At 54.8% G+C, this 18798-nt stretch overlaps 4 protein-coding genes across 9 annotated transcripts in view; 2 read left to right on the top strand and 2 right to left on the bottom strand.

Annotated features, from left to right (window-relative positions):
• Nucleotides 1–8: 8 nt before the first annotated feature.
• Nucleotides 9–18798, top strand: part of LOC125686110 (coiled-coil domain-containing protein 81-like) — a 312318-nt gene continuing 293528 nt past the window's right edge. For 2 of the 6 annotated variants that reach the window (XM_048929764.1, XM_048929763.1), the window contains exons 1-8: nucleotides 9–585; nucleotides 1238–1348; nucleotides 1658–1770; nucleotides 2647–2903; nucleotides 3088–3274; nucleotides 3352–3443; nucleotides 5778–5888; nucleotides 10473–10563. In XM_048929764.1, coding sequence (XP_048785721.1) covers nucleotides 1725–1770; nucleotides 2647–2903; nucleotides 3088–3274; nucleotides 3352–3443; nucleotides 5778–5816 — 621 coding nt within the window. In that variant the 5' untranslated portion in view covers nucleotides 9–585; nucleotides 1238–1348; nucleotides 1658–1724 and the 3' untranslated portion in view covers nucleotides 5817–5888; nucleotides 10473–10563. Of the gene's footprint in view, nucleotides 586–1237; nucleotides 1349–1657; nucleotides 1771–2646; nucleotides 2904–3087; nucleotides 3275–3351; nucleotides 3444–5777; nucleotides 5889–6197; nucleotides 6795–9365; nucleotides 9456–10472; nucleotides 10581–18798 lie in introns of those variants that run through there. The other 4 variants (XM_048929761.1, XM_048929766.1, XM_048929765.1 and 1 more) reach the window with 4 other exon arrangements.
• Nucleotides 162–1287, bottom strand: LOC125686091 (collagen alpha-2(VI) chain-like). The gene is made up of 2 exons (XM_048929725.1): nucleotides 683–1287; nucleotides 162–333 (listed from the first exon to the last, which is right to left on the bottom strand). The coding sequence occupies exons 1-2, from the start codon at nucleotides 1285–1287 to the stop codon at nucleotides 162–164; spliced, it is 777 nt and encodes a 258-aa protein (XP_048785682.1).
• Nucleotides 12758–16734, bottom strand: LOC125686090 (ubiquitin carboxyl-terminal hydrolase 48-like). Its single transcript, XM_048929724.1, has 2 exons — nucleotides 16666–16734; nucleotides 12758–14857 (listed from the first exon to the last, which is right to left on the bottom strand). The coding sequence occupies exons 1-2, from the start codon at nucleotides 16732–16734 to the stop codon at nucleotides 13622–13624; spliced, it is 1305 nt and encodes a 434-aa protein (XP_048785681.1). The 3' UTR covers nucleotides 12758–13621.
• The window catches only part of LOC125686102 (basic salivary proline-rich protein 1-like), a 214981-nt gene continuing 212348 nt past the window's right edge, over nucleotides 16166–18798 (top strand). The window contains exon 1 of the mRNA XM_048929753.1: nucleotides 16166–16854. The gene's annotated coding sequence lies outside the window, so the exon portion shown is untranslated. The remainder of the gene's footprint in view (nucleotides 16855–18798) is intronic.

Below are 18798 nucleotides of genomic sequence, written 5' to 3'. Positions count from 1 at the left end.
CCCCCCCCAACACTCCCTATAGCACCGTGTCCCCGTTAGCCCCTCACAGCCCTCTGCTCCCCTAAACCCCCTGCACCCACCCTATAGCCCCATATACCCCGATACCACTGCCCACTGCAGCCCCGTGTGCCTCCCTGGATGCCCCCGGCCTTCCCAACCCCTCACTCTACAAGGCTTCCTTCCCTGTCCCGGTACTGCTCTCCGTCCCTCCCGGCTCCGGCTCCGCTGTGCTCAGCACCACTCCCTTCGTGCCGCGGTTCCGTCTCGGTGCTGCCCGGAGCTCCAGCGCTCAGCGGCGATGCATGCCGGCCCAGGCTGCGGGAGCGCCCCCATCTGAGAGGAGAGCAGCTCTGAGGCGGTTGAAAAACGGCCGTCCCTGCGCGCTGCGCCTCAACCAAAGGGAGATGGCGGCGCTGCCGCTGACCAATGAGAGCCCGGGGGTGGGACGGACCGGGATCTGACCAATGAGAGCCCGAGGGCGGGAGGGACAGGCACCTGACCAATGAGAGCCGTGGGGAGAAGGGCTTGTTTCTGGAAGGTTCTGTGCTGTGGAGTTTATTCTGTCGGTGGGAATGCTTGGAGATGGTGAGCAGTTCTTTTCCTGCCTCTGTACTACGCTGATATTGCGCGGGTGTTTCTGTCGCAACGTGTGCGGTGGCTTTCTTTCTGCTATGCTTTTTACGTTGCGGCCGGGGTCCGGGGTCCGAGCTGCCGCCGCGGCCGCCGGGGTCCGGGATCTCGGGTCCGGGCCGCCGCCGCGGCCGCCGGGGTCCGGGATCTCGGGTCCGGGTCGACGCCGCGGCCGCCGGGGTCCGGGATCTCGGGTCCGGGTCGACGCCGCGGCCGCCGGGGTCCGGGATCTCGGGTCCGAGCCGCCGCCGCGGCTGCCAGGGTCCGGGGTCCGAGCCGCCGCCGCGGCTGCCGAGGTCCGGGGTCCGAGCCGCCGCCGCGGCTGCCGAGGTCCGGGGTCCGAGCCGCCGCCGCGGCTGCCGGGGTCCGGGGTCCGAGCCGCCGCCGCGGCTGCCGGGGTCCGGGGTCCGAGCCGCCGCCGCGGCTGCCGGGGTCCGGGGTCCGAGCCGCCGCCGCGGCTGCCGGGGTCCGGGGTCCGAGCCGCCGCCGCGGCTGCCGGGGTCCGGGGTCCGAGCCGCCGCCGCGGCTGCCGGGGTCCGGGCGTGTATATGAAAACGTGTTATTTCTGTGTTGGTTGTCATTCCAGTTTCTTTTCTCTGTTTTGCAGGTCAGCTCGTGCTGGAAAGTTGGTGGTGTTACTTTGTGAATGAAGGTCATTTCAGGAGTAGCTGCTGGTGGAAGGAATGAAGTCCACGTTAATGAACTGAAGTATCTTCTGGTAAGCTGTTAGAGGCTGCTGTCACCAAGTCTGTAGTTTTGAAAACCAGAGGGCTGGCTCATCCAAGTGCTTGCTGATTGGTGTGTGAGAGCATCTGTCTTCTCCAACTGAATGATAAGATAACTAAATGTGCTGAATCATTACTTATGCAGATTATGCAGAAGTTGTGGATATGCTCTCTCCAATGTTTCCTTTAGTGATAAACTGTGTTTCGGCACTGTGGTGGTCCCGTCTCTGAGCTGGAGCACTGCGTCTCTTGCAAGCCTGGTGTGCCTGTTTCCATGAACCTTCCTTTCTTTCACTTTTCAGAAGTGCTGGCTGCTTCTGGGGGAATCATGCAGGAGGCTGTCAGAAAGCCAGCTGTGATTTTCCTCACATGAAGGGATGCAATGGGAATGGACTGTCATTGCCACCAAGCGGAAGTGAGCTGCTTATGTCATGATAGATATAATCTTGGTTATTGATTATGAGCAGTTGCAGTGCGATGGGGGACCTGAAGTAACTGGGAGTTCAGGGAAGAGCCATGAGAGGTGAAATGGCAGTTTGTGTTTTGGCTGTCAAAATGGCGGAGCTTTACTGGAGTGAAAGGTGTGGGCTTTGTGTAGGCAGGCCCCGGGTTGATTTCTGTAAGCAGGCCCCCTCTCAGGTTGGTCTTTGCTGCTGTGCTGTGCCTACCTGCCTGCTCGCTGTGCTTGCTGCATCTGGTACCAGTGGTTGTGGCCAGGCTCCCCAGGGCTGTGGGCCTGGTCCTGAGCTGCTGCAGCTGAAAGACCATCTGCATTTGGGTTGTCCTTCCTGGAGCATCAGGTTGGACTTGGTGATCCTTGTGGATCCCTGACAGCTTGGGACATTATGTGATTCTATGATCTCGGTGGTTTGCCTGGAAAATACCAGGTGATTTTCTTATCCCCTGATGTTTTCACGGCATTTAAACTTGTAGTTTCTCTTCTAAATGTGAGAGCGGAGTAGGATAAGGGGAGGGTAAGTTGCTTCTTTATTTGCTGTTCTGCCAGGTGGGTCTGTGTATTTAGTGCCCAAGTTGTGGTGGGCTCTGTAACTAGGAATGTTCCTAATGGTCGTAAAAAGACTCTGCTGCCAGCACAGAATACGAGGGGGCTTTCACCCTTTCCTGCTGCACAGACAGGACAAGCGGGGCTCTCGCCTCTGTGCCCAAAAGCAATCCAGCCCCTCCTCGGAGCCCGTCCCAGTGTAGGGCTGTCCTGGCCAGTAACTGCAACGAGTCACACTAGGGAAGCAGCGGTGGAAACGGACCCTGAGACTTTCTTCTGATTTTCCAGGCCGTAAGGAGGTGGAGCCGCTCAAATACACAGAGGTGGCGGCGGCTGCATCGGTGAGGTGGCAGACTGGGAAGGCCTGCATATTGGACACCACGTCCCTCGTCTGCCACTGCCTGAGGAAGGGGGAGGACGTTGCCTTTGTCCTGAAGGATGTAGGTGTGCTCCTCATCCAGGGAACCGGCGTCCAGATGAAGTTCTACTACGACTTCCTGGAGAGCATCAATGGCAAAGAGAACCTGGAGAAAGTTGTTCTCAAGGTGAGCTTTCAGTTTCCCCACGGCCCTCGCGCTGCCCGCACGCGGCTCTCCAGGACCTGGCCGGCTGCCCGGCCGTGCGAGTGCTGTGCTGCTGCCGGCTCTCATGGCCTCGGCTGCTCCAGAGCTCCGCAGAGGCTCAGCTGTGATGAGGACGTCCCCCATCCTCACTGTTGCTCCCCCGCAGGTGCCCTGGCTGCTGGACCTGGTGGTGTCCAGGGTGGTGGCTGCAGCCTCCCTGATGTCTTCTGGCCGAGCCGTCGTCTTTCCCAGTGAGTGCGTTTGCGGCTGCAGCCCTGCTTGGTGCAGCTGCTCAGCTCTGCTGCAGGAGCGTTGGCTCCTTGGCACCGTGGGCATCCCGCCATGGGGGGCAGGTCAGTGTGAGCCGGTGATCGAGCCGGCAGCAAGGGCCGCCAGAGCCCCGGCTCACACCGCCTCTTGTTTTGCACAGCTTCAAATGGGAGTTTGCACCCAGCCCACCGCCCGGGAAACCCTGCAGGGCCTCAGGAGCGCCGCTGCCCGCTCTCGGCCGGGACAAGAAAGGTAAAGCAGCTGCTGTCCCCCTCTGTTCCAAACAGGTGATGGGAAATCCCCCATCCGCCATCACCCAAAGAAGGCTCTGACTCGGTGAACCATTCCTAAGTGCCAGCCTGGCGCCGCCTCCCCTCCTGCCCACACGTCGTCCTCATCAAATCCCAGGCGCTGGGTGCCGTGTCCCCACAGTGCCCCCATCGCCAGCGACGGCAGGGGGGCGTCCAGGCCCAGCCCTCCCCCAGGAAATGAGCTGCCGTAGGAGACTGTCGCCTGGCAGGCAGCACCCAGCTCCTCTTTCCAAAGCTGAGCCAGCAATGCAGCCCCTGAGAGGAGGAGGAGCTGGGCACGAGGCATAGGGGGCCCGTGGTCTCTGCGTTTTCATACCTTTCATTTTTTTGCATATTTCTCCATATTTCTATTTCACTATTTTTTTCATATATCATCACATTTTTTCATTTTTCCACCTTGTTTCACATTTCTTTTTTCCACATTCTTTCACTTTTCTTTATTCCATATTCTCCATCTTTTTCATATTTTTTCATATTTCCTTTTTTCGTATTTTTTCATGTTCCTTTTTTCTCATATTTCTTTTTTTTTTTCACATTTCTTTTTTGTTTTTAAACACGGGTATTCCTTAAACCCCTGTACCCCTTCACTACCCTCCCCATGCTTTCTGTTCTCCCTTACCCTCACCTCCCCCCTTGCCGTAGCCTACGATTTCCTTGCCTGCTCTTCTGACCTCAGCTGCTTGTTTCTAACATGACCCAGCTTCCCTGCTTGCCCCTCACTTCCCCTACCTCAGCTGCTGTTTCCTCACTTCCCTGCCTTACCAGCTTTCCCCTCACTTTCCCAGCTGAGCTGCTGGCCCCTCACCTGCTGTTTCTTGATGCTCTTGCCTTTTCCTGCTACTTGCTCCAAATCTCAACACTTGCGTGCTCTGCTTTTTCTCTTTTTTCCTAGTTACACTCCCATTTATGAATTTATTTCTTTTTCAGTCCTTGCTTTTTTTTTTATTCTCATTATTCTGTTGTGTTTTTTCTTGATCCCTGGAGATACTCTGTATCCACCTACTCTCCCCTTTCGTCCCCATCATCCTGCCTATATCTGTGCCTCGCTCTTGGTCTTCTCTCTGCATATTCCCATTCAGCACACAGGGTAGCCCCATATTACCCTCTATTTTCCCGTGCCCACACAAGCCCCTATTGCTCCCCTACAGCCTTTTTATAACCTTATGTGCCTCTATGTCCTGCCTGTACCCCCCCGCAGACCCCTACTGTGCCCGTTTCTCCATATCACACCCATAGCCCTCCCACTGCTCCCTGCCTGTATTCCCCCTACAGACGCTCATAGAGCCGTATTTCCTTACACCCTCCCCCAGCCCCCACATCCCTCCCCGTAGCTCTCCCCAGCCCCTATCCCCCCCCCCCCAACACTCCCTATAGCACCGTGTCCCCGTTAGCCCCTCACAGCCCTCTGCTCCCCTAAACCCCCTGCACCCACCCTATAGCCCCATATACCCCGATACCACTGCCCACTGCAGCCCCGTGTGCCTCCCTGGATGCCCCCGGCCTTCCCAACCCCTCACTCTACAAGGCTTCCTTCCCTGTCCCGGTACTGCTCTCCGTCCCTCCCGGCTCCGGCTCCGGCTCCGCTGTGCTCAGCACCACTCCCTTCGTGCCGCGGTTCCGTCTCGGTGCTGCCCGGAGCTCCAGCGCTCAGCGGCGATGCATGCCGGCCCAGGCTGCGGGAGCGCCCCCATCTGAGAGGAGAGCAGCTCTGAGGCGGTTGAAAAACGGCCGTCCCTGCGCGCTGCGCCTCAACCAAAGGGAGATGGCGGCGCTGCCGCTGACCAATGAGAGCCCGGGGGTGGGACGGACCGGGATCTGACCAATGAGAGCCCGAGGGCGGGAGGGACAGGCACCTGACCAATGAGAGCCGTGGGGAGAAGGGCTTGTTTCTGGAAGGTTCTGTGCTGTGGAGTTTATTCTGTCGGTGGGAATGCTTGGAGATGGTGAGCAGTTCTTTTCCTGCCTCTGTACTACGCTGATATTGCGCGGGTGTTTCTGTCGCAACGTGTGCGGTGGCTTTCTTTCTGCTATGCTTTTTACGTTGCGGCCGGGGTCCGGGGTCCGAGCCGCCGCCGCGGCCGCCGGGGTCCGGGATCTCGGGTCCGGGCCGCCGCCGCGGCCGCCGGGGTCCGGGATCTCGGGTCCGGGCCGCCGCCGCGGCTGCCGGGGTCCGGGGTCCGAGCCGCCGCCGCGGCTGCCGGGGTCCGGGCGTGTATATTAAAACGTGTTATTTCTGTGTTGGTTGTCATTCCAGTTTCTTTTCGCTGTTTTGCAGGTCAGCTCGTGCTGGAAAGTTGGTGGTGTTACTTTGTGAATGAAGGTCATTTCAGGAGTAGCTGCTGGTGGAAGGAATGAAGTCCACGTTAATGAACTGAAGCATCTTCTGGTAAGCTGTTAGAGGCTGCTGTCACCATGTCTGTAGTTTTGAAAACCAGAGGGCTGGCTCATCCAAGTGCTTGCTGATTGGTGTGTGAGAGCATCTGTCTTCTCCAACTGAATGATAAGAAAACTAAATGTGCTGAATCATTACTTATGCAGATTATGCAGAAGTTGTGGATATGCTCTCTCCAATGTTTCCTTTAATGATAAACTGTGTTTCGGCACTGTGGTGGTCCTGTCTCTGAGCTGGAGCACTGCGTCTCTTGCAAGCCTGGTGTGCCTGTTTCCATGAACCTTCCTTTCTTTCACTTTTCAGAAGTGCTGGGTGCTTCTGGGGGAATCGTGCAGGAGGCTGTCAGAAAGCCAGCTGTGATTTTCCTCACATGAAGGGATGCAATGGGAATGGACTGTCATTGCCACCAAGCGGAAGTGAGCTGCTTATGTCATGATAGATATAATCTTGGTTATTGATTATGAGCAGTTGCAGTGCGATGGGGGACCTGAAGTAACTGGGAGTTCAGGGAAGAGCCATGAGAGGTGAAATGGCAGTTTGTGTTTCGGCTGTCAAAATGGCGGAGCTTTACTGGAGTGAAAGGTGTGGGCTTTGTGTAGGCAGGCCCCGGGTTGATTTCTGTAAGCAGGCCCCCTCTCAGGTTGGTCTTTGCTGCTGTGCTGTGCCTACCTGCCTGCTCGCTGTGCTTGCTGCATCTGGTACCAGTGGTTGTGGCCAGGCTCCCCAGGGCTGTGGGCCTGGTCCTGAGCTGCTGCAGCTGAAAGACCATCTGCATTTGGGTTGTCCTTCCTGGAGCATCAGGTTGGACTTGGTGATCCTTGTGGATCCCTGACAGCTTGGGACATTATGTGATTCTATGATCTCGGTGGTTTGCCTGGAAAATACCAGGTGATTTTCTTATCCCCTGATGTTTTCACGGCATTTAAACTTGTAGTTTCTCTTCTAAATGTGAGAGCGGAGTAGGATAAGGGGAGGGTAAGTTGCTTCTTTATTTGCTGTTCTGCCAGGTGGGTCTGTGTATTTAGTGCCCAAGTTGTGGTGGGCTCTGTAACTAGGAATGTTCCTAATGGTCATAAAAAGACTCTGCTGCCTGCACAGAATTTGTCCACTGGACGGCCTGCTGAATTAAGTTCTGTGGATTGATTATCAGCTATTTGAGATGGTCTGTTCTGTTTTTTTTTTCCAAGACGTCAGGTTTTGAGTTCGCTGAGATGTATGGATTAATGAATCCCTTGCATCACGTTTGAGCTTGAAGCAGTTGAATCGTCCCACACAGCACTGTGAAATGAAACCTTATAATTGCTTTGGGATCGTAGCTCTGCGCTGGGCTGTGCCACCAAAACGTGTTGGCGTTTGATGCTCTTGGTGGGTTTTATTTTTTAAGCGAGCATTGGGAATCACTGAAGTTGAGCAGAGGAGCCTCAGTGGTGTGGTTGTATCAGGTGTGCCTGATTTCATGAGGACAGGTGGCCTTTTAGTGGAGTTCAGGCTCTGAGCCCTCAAAGCAGTAATGGGACGAGTTCTGGGTGATAGCAAGGCTAATCCAGAAAGGTTTGATGAAGCTGTCCCAGAAGAGTTAGCGATCCTTAGCAGCTTGGCTGGTGTGTGGTGTAATTACTGGGACGTTCCTTGCTCTGTGCTGATGAAGCAGCTGCTGTTACGTAAGGGCATTAAGGCATTGGATCTTAGCTTGAAGCGCAGTGAAGGCAGTTGGAAGGCAGGCAGGTGAGGAGTTGGAATCATAGTGTGAGCCCAAATTCAGCAAACATTATTGCTAAACAGGGGCCTCGGATATGTTTCAAGTTTTTCTGATTGCTGTGAGACTTGAACGTCTGGTGAACGCATCATGGTGTCTTGATCTCTTTGCTCCCTCTGTCGAAGGCTTTGCTCAATCTAGACTCGTTGCAGGTGCTGAGTCTGTTATTTGGATCCACGTGAGATTGATTCAGAGATTAAACAGAAAATAAGGTAGGGTTCTGCCACACTAATTGGAGTGTGTTAGGAGCACGATCTTGCTTAGGAAGGGTATCTGCCGCAGTGCCGACTGTCGTCGCCCCACAGCCTTTGTGGGACTCAGACCTGTAGAATGAGCTCCTTGAAGAGAGGGGCTCCCGAGGTGTTAATCCATGTGAACTTCAGAGTGCCAGGTTGTGTGGTGGCATTTATAGGACAGAACCCGCAGAGAATATGCCTCTGTTGCCACTGTGCTGTGATGGCACAGCACCTGCTGTCCGTGGGGTCAGTGCAGGCACAGCGGGGTGGGAGCTGGGCCGGCCACAGCCTGGCATCGGCCGTGCAGGGTGCCCTGCTTGCTGCTGGGCTCAGTGCTGCCCTGTGCTGGTGAGGCTGCTTGGGGTGGGTGTGGGGCAGCACTTGGGGCAGCTTCCTGCCGGCAGGACCCCCAGCAGCAGCAGGTTATGGTGAGAGCAGGGGCGTGGGGGGAGAGCGCATTGCGCTTGCTAGTACTGCCTCAGAGCAGTGTTGTTACCTTTAAATGTTTCTGTCTGCTGTGGGACTTGTGTCATTGTCACATCCCACTCTAGAGTACTCTGTCACTACCTGTACAGGCGAAGAGTACGAGCTTGTGGGATTCCATTTTATCTTTGCTATCCACAGGAAACAGTGGGTGGCTTCAAAAATAGTTGGAATTGTCTCTGCTAAGATGAAGTTTTGCTGCATGTAAGACAGAACCCTGAGCTGTTGGTATTTTACAGCTGATACAACCCGACTTTCCGATCTACCGAAGCAGTAGGCTTAGGAACACAGAATAAGTCCCAGCTGCAGTAGGTGATTGTGTAGCTTGAGAAAGGCTGACCGTGGAGCTCAGGTAGTTCAGATCTTGATACCTTTTGGTCTTCTGAAGCGTGAATAACTCAGCTGATGTACTTTTCCTTGTATTGTTGCTTGTTCATTGCTGACGGATAATTTCAGTAGTTTTTGCTGGCCGGTTGCTGGTTAGCAGACAGGCTTTTGTACTTCTCTTGGTAAGGCAGGTGGATGCAAAGACTAAAAGGCAGAGTGATTTTAGAAATCGTGAATGTTCTGCTTCTGAGTGATTTTCTCCCGTTTTTTGATTGAAACAAGAGGAACTTAGGATTATTTTGATTTTTTGTAATGCCAGGCATTGTGTTCAACTTAAAAAATGAACGCCTTAAGCGTAGCTTTGTTTACGTTTTGGTAACTGCTGAGGCTTTGGCTGACAACAGCTTTCAGCTATGTCTGAACTAGACTGGGTTTGTCTCATGCTCTTAATATGTCAGTATTTCTCTTCCAGACCTGTGAATCAATTATTTCTCTGCTATCTCTGTTTTCTGGTTGCTGGAGAGAAGAGTTGCTATGTTACGTGCTGATTTGTACGATCAAGCTTGGTGATTTTCAGTAATGCAGGATTTTCTTGCTTTTCTTTAAGTGAAATAAGTGGTAACTTGTCATCTTGAGACATTTCTTTTCCTTTTCCTGTGCGTAATGCAGAGGGATGGGGTTGGAGGTCCTGCTGGTTCAGGTGGCATCCCGGATTTTCCTACGCAGCTTAAGACATGCAACAGGAAATTCTGAAATACGGTAAAATCTTGATTTCCAGTGTTTTGGTACGTGTGTTAAAGTCAGTGTGGTTCCAGTCCAGACAGCATCGCCTCACATACGTTTGTTGTCTCATAGTACAAAATTCTTCTAATACTTTGGCTACGTACGTATCCACCCATAGTCTGCATGTTGTCGTCTTATGGTGAGGTTTGCCTGTTAAGCAGAAAGACAAAGTGAGCTTAGATTGCAGAAGCAGAGAAGCAAAGACAGCTTAGAGGCTCACCACAGTACAGAGCAGTAGAGTTTTACTTTCAAGCTGTAGTGTTGTGGGTCTTAGGTGGGATGAGGTACGGGTGTGAATGTTACAGACAAGTGTTTTTCTTTGTTCCTTTGTTACCTGCTGCCATGCAAGGCCGCTCTTCTTTTCTCTGCCTCTGCTTTTGTTGTCCATACCTATCTGCATCACCAAATCTCTAACAGGTTTTGTTTCTAAAATTGTATGGCTAGAAGAAGGGCTGATCTCAGCCTTCGTATTGGCATCAGATGGACACTGGCAGTGTATGGGAGTTTGCATAAATTATTAGCATCTTACCAAAACCAAGGAACAGGGAAAAAAAAAAGGAGCCCAAAGAAGTGCTTATAGCTGAGCCAGGAGGAAACGTTACCTTCAGTTTGTGAGTCTGTCCTTTGTCCCCATTCTGCTCAGCACTGACTGGATGGGGTTAGCATTGACCGCTGGTGAAAGCGCTCTGCTACCTGTCTCACGGTGCTAACGGTTGCTGCGTTATGAGTGAACTGCTCCTGCTGGCGTGTTTTCTCACACCTCGGTTGTTATCTGAGCAGTGGTAGCCCTCGCAAGCTGTGCAGTCAGTGGCTGCTTGCTGCAGGTGCTGCGTAGGAAGGATGCCAGGGGGCTTGCAGATAGTGTCTGCACTATTCTGGCTAACTGCCGAAGAAACCATTTTTTTCCTTGATAAGATCCTTGCAAACACTGTATGGAAGTTTGTGTCCAAATGTCTTTTTGCAGTAGGTGCAATGAGGTTATCTGTTTTTCAGGAAGATAATCACAGAATCACAGAATCACAGAATTGTGGGGGTTGGAAGGGACCTCCTGAGATCATCGAGTCCAACCCCCCTGCCAAAGCAGGTTCCCTACACCAGATCGCACAGGTAGGCATCCAGGCAGGTCTTGAACATCTCCAGAGAAGGAGACTCCACCACCTCCCTGGGCAGCCTGTTCCAGTGCTCCGTCACCCTCACTGTAAAGAAGTTCTTGCGCATGTTTGTGCGGAACTTCCTATGCTCCAGTTTCTGGCCATTTCCCCTTGTCCTGTCTCCACTCACCACTGAAAAGAGTCCGGCCTCGCCATTCTGCCCCCCACACCTTGGATATTTATAGACCTGGATCAGGTCCCCTCTCAGTCTCCTTTTCTCAAGGCTGAACAGACCCAGTTCACTCAGGCTTTCCTCATAGGGGAGATGCTCCAGGCCCTTCACCATCTTTGTGGCCCTCCGCTGGACTCTTTCCAAGAGATCCCTGTCTTTTTTGTACTGGGGAGCCCAGAACTGGACGCAGTACTCCAGATGAGGTCTTACCAGGGCAGAGTAGAGGGGGAGGATCACCTCCTTTGACCTGCTGGCCACGCTCTTTTTAATGCACCCCAGTAAGCCATTGGCCTTTTTGGCCACAAGGGCACACTGCTGGCTCATGGCTGACCTGTCGTCCACCAGGACACCCAGGTCCCTTTCCGCAGAGCTCCCCTCCAGCAGGTCATCCCCCAACCTGTACTGGGGCATGCAATTATTCCTCCCCAGATGCAAGACTCTACACTTGCTTTTGTTAAACCTCATCCGGTTTTTTTCTGCCCAGCTCTCCAGCCTATCCAGGTCTTGCTGAATGGCAACACAGCCTTCAGGCGCGTCAGCCAATCCTCCCAACTTCGTATCATCGGCAAACTTGCTGAGGGTGGCCACTATCCCCTCATCAAGGTCATTGATGAAGATGTTGAACAAGACCGGACCCAGCACAGACCCCTGAGGAACACCGCTAGTTACAGGCCTCCAACCGGACTCTGCACCACCAACAACGACCCTCTGTGCTCTGCCAGTCAGCCAGTTCTCAACCCACCTCACTGTCCACTCATCTATGCCACACTTCCTCAGCTTTGTTATAAGGACGTTATGGGGGACAGTATCAAATGCCTTGCTGAAATCAAGGTAGACTACATCCACTGCACTCCCCCTATCCACCCAGCCAGAGACAACATCATAGAAGGCTACCAGGTTGGTCAAGCACGACTTCCCCCTTGTGAACCCGTGCTGACTACTCCTGATAACCTCCTCTTCTTCCAGTTGTCTGGAGATGACATCCAGTACAAGCTGTTGCATCACCTTTCCAGGGACAGAGGTGAGGCTGACTGGCCTATAATTGCCTGGGTCTTCCTTCTTGCCTTTTTTGAAGACCGGGGTGACGTTGGCTATCTTCCAGTCTTCAGGCACCTTCCCCGTCTTCCAAGACTTCTCAAAGATGACAGAAAGCAGTTCAGCAATCACCTCTGCCAGCTCCTTCAGCACCCGTGGATGAATCCCATCGGGTCCCATGGATTTCTGAACATTGATGTTGCCTAGGCGCTCCCGGACCACCTCTTCCCTGACAGAAGGGGGGTCTTCCATTCCCCAGATCCTCTCACTATTCTCCAGGGTCTCAGATTCCCGAGGGGGAGCTTTTTCACTGAAGACAGAAGCAAAGAAGGCATTCAGTATCTCCGCCTTCTCAGCATCCCCCATTACCAGAACACCCCCGTCACTTAGCAGGGGAGCCACATTCTCCCTAGTCTTCCTTTTACTGTTAATGTACTTGAAAAAACCTTTTTTATTATCCTTTATCCCCTTTGCCAGATTTAATTCCAGGCGGGCTTTAGCCTTCCTTGTCGCATCCCTGCAGACCCTGACAACATTCCTGTATTCTTCCCAAGTAGTCAGACCCTTTTTCCACATTTCATGGGCCTTCTTCTTTCCTTTGAGTTTGTGCACGAGCTCCTTGCTCATCCACACAGGTCTCCTGCCACCCTTTCCCGATTTCTTCCTCACAGGGACGCACCGATCCTGAGCTTGGAAGAAGAGCTGCTTAAATGCTGACCAGCTCTCACAGGCCCCCTTGCCTTCCAACACCCTAGCCCATGAGACAGCTCCAAGTAGGCCCCGAAAGAGATCGAAGTTGGCTCTCCTGAAGTCCAGGATAGCAATCCTACTTTTTGCTTTACTTCTTCCACTCAGGGTCTTGAACTCCACTATCTTGTGGTCACTACAACCCAAGCTGCCCCCGACCTTTACTTCCCTTCTCTATTAGTGAGAATAAGGTCCAGCAGTACCCCTCTCCTCGTCGATTCCTCAACCACCTGCATCAGGAAGTTGTCTTCAACACATTGCAGGAACCGTCTGGACCGTGCATGCCTGGCCACATTGCTTTTCCAGCAAATATCTGGATGATTGAAGTCCCCCATAAGCACCAGCGCCTGGGATCGTGACGCTGCTTCCAACTGTTTGTGGAAGGCCTCATCAACCTCCTCCTCCTGATCAGGGGGCCTGTAGCACACACCCACAACGGTGTCAGCCATACCAGCCCGCCCCTTGATTCTTACCCACAAGCTCTCCACTGCTACACCACTCTCCCCCAGGTGGAGTTCAATACATTCAAGCTGCTCTCTTACATAAAGAGCAACTCCACCACCCCGCCTCGCCGGCTGATCTTTCCTAAAAAGCACATAGCCCTCCATGACAACATTCCAGTCATGTGAGCTGTCCCACCACGTCTCTGTGTTCGCAGTGAGATCATAGCCATGTGACCGCATGCAGATCTCTAACTCTTCCTGTTTATTTCCCATACTGCGCGCATTAGTGTATAGACACTTCAGGGAGGCAGCATTCCCCTGCCACACTCCATCCCTTCAAACTCCACCCTCGTCACCCATCAAGTTCACTTTTGAGCCTTGAACTACCTGAACCTCAGCAGTCCTCATTTTGTCCCCTTCCCCCTTCTTACCTAGTTTAAAGATCTTTCAACGAGGCCTGCCAGCTCCTGGGCTAGGATCCTTTTACCCCTTGTAGACAATTGAGCTCCATCTGCAGCTGTCATGCCAGGAGCCGAGTAAATTGCCCCATGATGAAAAAAACCAAAGTTCTTCTGCCTGCACCATCCTCTAAGCTCATTTATTGATGAGGAGGGCCTTTTTGATCCTCTCAGAGTCCTTCCCCACCACTGAAGGGATAGAAGAGAAGATCACTTGCATTCCCGCACCATCCAGTACCCTCCCCAGACCCCCATCTTTGTTTGGTGCATTTCCACTCAGCTTTCCACTGCTGTGCTCTGCATCTTCGTCTTGCTCATTTAATTGCTTCAGAGCCAACTGACGCCAGCTCCGCAAGGACGCCTTTCCAACCCAAAACCCATCGCTCCCTTTGACTGTTATCTTCAGCAAGTTGGTGACGGTTTTGTGGTCTTCATTGAGCTGGTTTTTCAGACGCAGGATTCGACACCTTTCTACCACACAGTCCTTGCAAAGTGCGTTCAGCCTGGGTCCCCCGCCGTATTTCCTATAGAAGAAGTCAGCCGCGTACTCAGATATCCTCTTCACGATGCATATCTTGTCAGGATGCAGCTTCCTGTGCGAGCACAGGCAGGCGGTGTTGTCTATGGGTTTGGGAGGGGTGGACTTATCCAGCCACTTCTGCAGCCATTCCAGAGAGATGAAGTCGTACGGGGAACCAGCTTCAGCAGGTAACCTCTGGTAGAGGTCCTTCACCTCTTCGTGCTTGATTTTGCCCCTGGCCACGCTCTGTTTGCGCATCTCGGCCATTTCGTTGCACCACTCCTCAAACTTGCAGTTGTCACGTTCCACCAGCTCCTGCAGGAAATCTGACACTTCCACCGTCGGTGGACTCTCCTTGAGCTGCTGCCTGTACACCAGCATGTAAGCGTTGCATGAGCAGTGCATCCTTTTCCCACATTTAGGTTTACGGGTCTGAGATTTTGAAGGCTTTGCTAGATCTTCCTCCATCCCCAGCTGCAGTTTCTTGCCCTCCATCTTCTCAGTGTCTTCGTCATTGAATCTGTACCACTCTCCTGTCTGTGGGTCCTTCACATGGGCAATGTAGTGCCCTGAGTATGCACTCATACCTTGGTGTATGAGAATAGCACTCAGTTCATATAAATAAGCACCACTTTTTTGTTCCATAAAAGGCTTCATGTCGAGCAGCTCAGGGAAGCCAATGTAGGTGTTCAGCTTTTTCCTTTGGCAGGTTTGTCTATCAGACATTAAACGTATCAGCTGCAGGTTCAGTGTGCATGGAAGTCTTAGCAGCCTGATCTTCCTTGTGGCATTCTGCTTACAGAATACAGGAAGATACAGGAGGAGATAGGAGGATACAGGAATGTGTCCTCGCTATGTCACGGCAGTCATAAGCCCTGTGCATGTCCTACGCTTTGTACACCCTCCATCCTTCTCACAGCCGTACACGGGGCTCCGGGGAGCCAATGTTTCTGCTGTTGGGGGTCCTGCAGCCACCTCGCGGTATTGAGGCGAACTGCCACCTTCTGTGTGAAACAGGAGGAAAAAATACAGTTCTGAACCCACAGCCCCTCAAAGTCCCTTCAAGAAACCCCAGCTACTGCACTGAGCCCTCCAGTTCCCCCTGCTGCCCATTACAGACCTCAGGAATGCCAGCATCACCTCGTGCCTTATGGATTTCGCCTGGTGGATTTCACAAGGATGCACTCATCTCCCGCATTGTGATCATCGACAGAAATATCCAGCGGCGCTGACCAGAGCTGGGGGCTCAGTGGTGACATACAGGGAAACCTGCTGTGCTGCAGCGGGAGCCTCCAGTCCCGCTGTTGGGCACGGCTGGGTGCAGCCCAGCTCCGGCCTCTCTACACCTCTCTGCAGGGACCGATGGCCGTGCCCGGATCCCCCCGAGCCTCTTCTGCACGTTGAGCTGCCCCAGCGCTGCCGGAATCCCACCCCAACCATTTCCCACACGGTGCTCAGGAGGGGAAGGGATTCTGGGAGAAGGAACGGGGCTGGTGGTTGCAGCCCTATGACACGGCGGTTTGTGCCACCCCGTCATTACCCAGCGGTGGGCACGGGGGTGAGGGGGAGTCTTTGGAGCTGCAGAATGGACTGCACACAGAAGTGCTGAAAAACGAACGCTAAATATTTAATCATTCAACACACAGAGCAATTAACGGAGAAATGACTGCATTCTCAACCATCTCCACCCGAACAATCACCCCCCCTCATGGCTTCCCTCCTCGGGGCCAACACAAAGCGGCTCCACGTTGGCTTCACGCGGCTCGAGGAGCTCTGCACCAGGACAGGCAGATGGAAAGCAGCCCTTGGGGACTGCGGCTGCGGGGCAGCAGCTCAGCACAGCGCTGCCGATGATTGGAGCCGGCGAGAGCCGAAGGCTCTTGTGACTCTGTGCCAGGCTCGAACGCGTCTCGAGCCCCCCAAAGTCCCCTACAGCCCCATATTACAACCTTGCTGTAGCTCCTCACAGCTCCCCTACAGCACCCCATCTCACCCTGAAGCCCCCCTATAGCCCATTATTGCCCTATAAACCCTCTGAGGCCCCACATCCCCCAGTATCCGCCCCCACCGTCCCCTGTACCCACAGCCCACCTCAACCCTGGGGGGCCATCAGGAGCAGCGCTGGGGGGCTGGGGGGGGGCATGGCCCAGATGTGGGGGAGGAGGGGCCTCACGGTGCACCGTACTGCCATAGGGGATGGGAATTGGTATTGGGATCAGGGATGCGGGATCGTGACCGGGACGAGGGATTGAGAGTGACAGGTGGGTTTGGGATGAGGGATTGGGAATGAGATTTGGGATCGGGATGTGTTGGGTGCGGGATTGGGGGGTGAAGTGGGGGATGGGGCTGTGGGGTGTGGATAGGGGATGGACACGGGACGGGATGTTGGGAAATGGGAAGCATGGGATGGGCTCTGGATACGGGATGGACTTGGAGGGGATGTTGGGAAATGGGGCTGGTGGTGGCAGCTGAGGAGGAGGGCATGGGGCGCTGGGGGGCTGAGACCCGGCAGAAACGGCTGCAAGCAGAGCTGTGGCAAAGGGAAGCCAAAGCCAAAGCACAGGGCAGTTCTTTTCCTCCTGCGCGCCCCAGGGGTGGCTGCAGGTCGGAACGCTGAGGGGAGGTGGCCATTTCTCTGCCTCTCTTCATCCCTTCCCTACAAAGATGGGTCCAGCACGGACGACACGAGTTGCAGGCGGCAAGGAAGCACAGTGCAGCGTGGCGAGCATGGTGAAAGCCCCTGCTGGAGGAGCAGTGCCGGACGAGGCGCAGGCCGAGGCCAAGCCCAGGTGCCGCCGCGCAGCCCCGGCCCTGCAGCAAACGCCGCTGGTGGCCCTGTGGTCCCGGAGGTCCGAGAGCAGCCTGCTGGGGGAGCACAGCCGCAGCGCCTCCCTTGCGGTGCCACCGGCACACAAGGGGACCGGATCCACGCAGGGCCAGCCGCCGAGGAGCAACGCGGGGCTCCCCGTGTGGAGGCCAGTCTGTCCATGGTGAGCGGGGCAAAGGGTGCCCAGGAGAAGCAGAGCTCCGCCTGAGGCTGCCAGGCAGGCGCGCGGTTCCATCTGCGCCATTCCTGGGACCAGAAACTGCAGCTCGGTGTGCAGAACTCGGGAGCGACGCCGTCGCATCCCATGGAACGCAGGGCACAGGCGGGCATCTGCCTGCTGCCTCTCGTGAGACGGGAAGAAAGGAGTTTCTGCCGAGATCCAAAGCCAGGAGCTGCCGCTCCACAGACTGCCAGCTCGACCCCTTGGCATCGGAGCTGTGCCTCCAAGAGAGCTGACTCGGCCTCTTCTGGACTTACAACCAGCTGTGCATCACCGCTGCCATCCGCCAAACAACAGCCCTGATGGCCACCGCAAAACACTGACATCTGAGCTGCGACCACAGCTGCAGCCGCAAACGCACTCACCTGGGAAAGACGACGGCTTGGCCAGAAGACATCAGGAAAATGTGTGATGGAGGGGAGAAGAAGGGACTGCAAAGAGATGCTCGTCATGTCTTTTTTGTCTCCTTTCTGTCAGAAGCTGATGCCAGTGGCCTTCCTCTGAAGCGCAGCCATGTGGAAAGCCAGGAGTGTGGCACAGCACCCAAGAGAGCTACAGCACCCAGCAGGCATCTGGGTTTGGTGCACAGTCTTTCTGGTTAGGCTTTCTGCCTGTTCTTTCCTGGGACTGTTCTCAATGCATGTTGCTTGGGGTTTTAAGCCCTGGAATTGACAGTTACCTCTCCTGTCCTTATTTATAATGGGAACCCAACGTTCACCCCAGATCCCTTGCTGTGAACATGGTACAGGAGAGCTGGCATTGACTCTTTGGGATTCTTTCTTGCTGTTCCCAGCAGTGGTGAGCAGCTCGCATGTACCGGAGGACATCACGGACATCCAGGGTTTGCTCTCTTGGATCAATGGTGAGTTTGGGGCTGCAGAGCTGCAGGTGCATGTTTGCACAGTGGGTGTGAGAAGGCTTTCATTGCCATTTGGGGGATGTTTTTGCATTTTCAGACGTGGCAAGAGCTGTTGAGGTCCCCCATGAGAACCCCAGCAGCCCTGCCCCAGGATTCTTCACCACTGAGCTCCCTGACAACCCCGAGGACAGCACAGAGCTCAGCACACAGGCTGCCTCTGGGACGCCCACCGACCCCTTCTGGGGGCTTCCTCCATCCCCTGGGTTGCTGACTGAGCTGCAGTGCAGGCTGTCGGAGCTGCACCCCATCGTGCAAACAGCAAGTGCCCGGCTCAGCCCACAGCCGACCACCCTGGCTGTCAGTGCACCTCCCTCAGCGCAAAGCGCACAGCCCACCGAGGAGGTGCAGCAAAGGCAGCCCCAGGAGGCTCAGGCGGAAAAGAAGAACAGGGGCAGTACCAAGCGGGGGGCCAAGCGCCCTGCGCCTGCCGGCACCCCCAGCAAGGGGAGAGCTCCCAGCAGGAGCAGCCCACCAGCAGCGCTCCGGCCAAGAAAAGGAAGCTGCCGCCACGCGGGGAACAAAAGGGAGGGAAAAGGCCGCAAACAGCCATGGCAAGCAGAGCTGTCTGGGGCTGGCGCAGGAGCCAGCAGCAGCCAAGCGGGCACTGTCAGCGAGCTGCGCACGCACCTGCAGGAATGCATCCAGGCTGTGCACCCGCTGGGGCAGAGGGTGACTGCGGTGGACCCGCTGCACCAGCCACCCTCTGTGCAGCCCCAGCCCTCAGCCAGCGCTGGCCCTGCTGCCCTCCAGCCCCAAGGCAGTGACACAAACAAGGCAGCGCCCGCATCTCCAGGCAGCATGGTGCAGGAGGAGGGCACTGCAAAGCA

This window comes from Lagopus muta, chromosome 31 (genome assembly GCF_023343835.1).
Source record: "Lagopus muta isolate bLagMut1 chromosome 31, bLagMut1 primary, whole genome shotgun sequence".
Classification (NCBI taxonomy): domain Eukaryota; kingdom Metazoa; phylum Chordata; class Aves; order Galliformes; family Phasianidae; genus Lagopus; species Lagopus muta.
Note: the sequence above shows the minus strand (reverse complement) of the source record. Positions and strands in the feature narration are given on the sequence as shown.

Excerpts from the sequence above, each read along its gene's own strand:
- LOC125686090 (XM_048929724.1), bottom strand. The coding sequence starts at position 16,734 with ATGCTCGCCACGCTGCACTGTGCTTCCTTGCCGCCTGCAACTCGTGTC. Across the intron at positions 14,858-16,665 it reads TCCGTGCTGGACCCATCTTT|CGAGGACACATTCCTGTATC; the intron begins GTAGGGAAGGGA and ends GCCGTGACATAG.
- LOC125686091 (XM_048929725.1), bottom strand. The coding sequence starts at position 1,287 with ATGACCTTCATTCACAAAGTAACACCACCAACTTTCCAGCACGAGCTG. Across the intron at positions 334-682 it reads CCCCGGACCCCGGCCGCAAC|ATGGGGGCGCTCCCGCAGCC; the intron begins GTAAAAAGCATA and ends CTCTCCTCTCAG.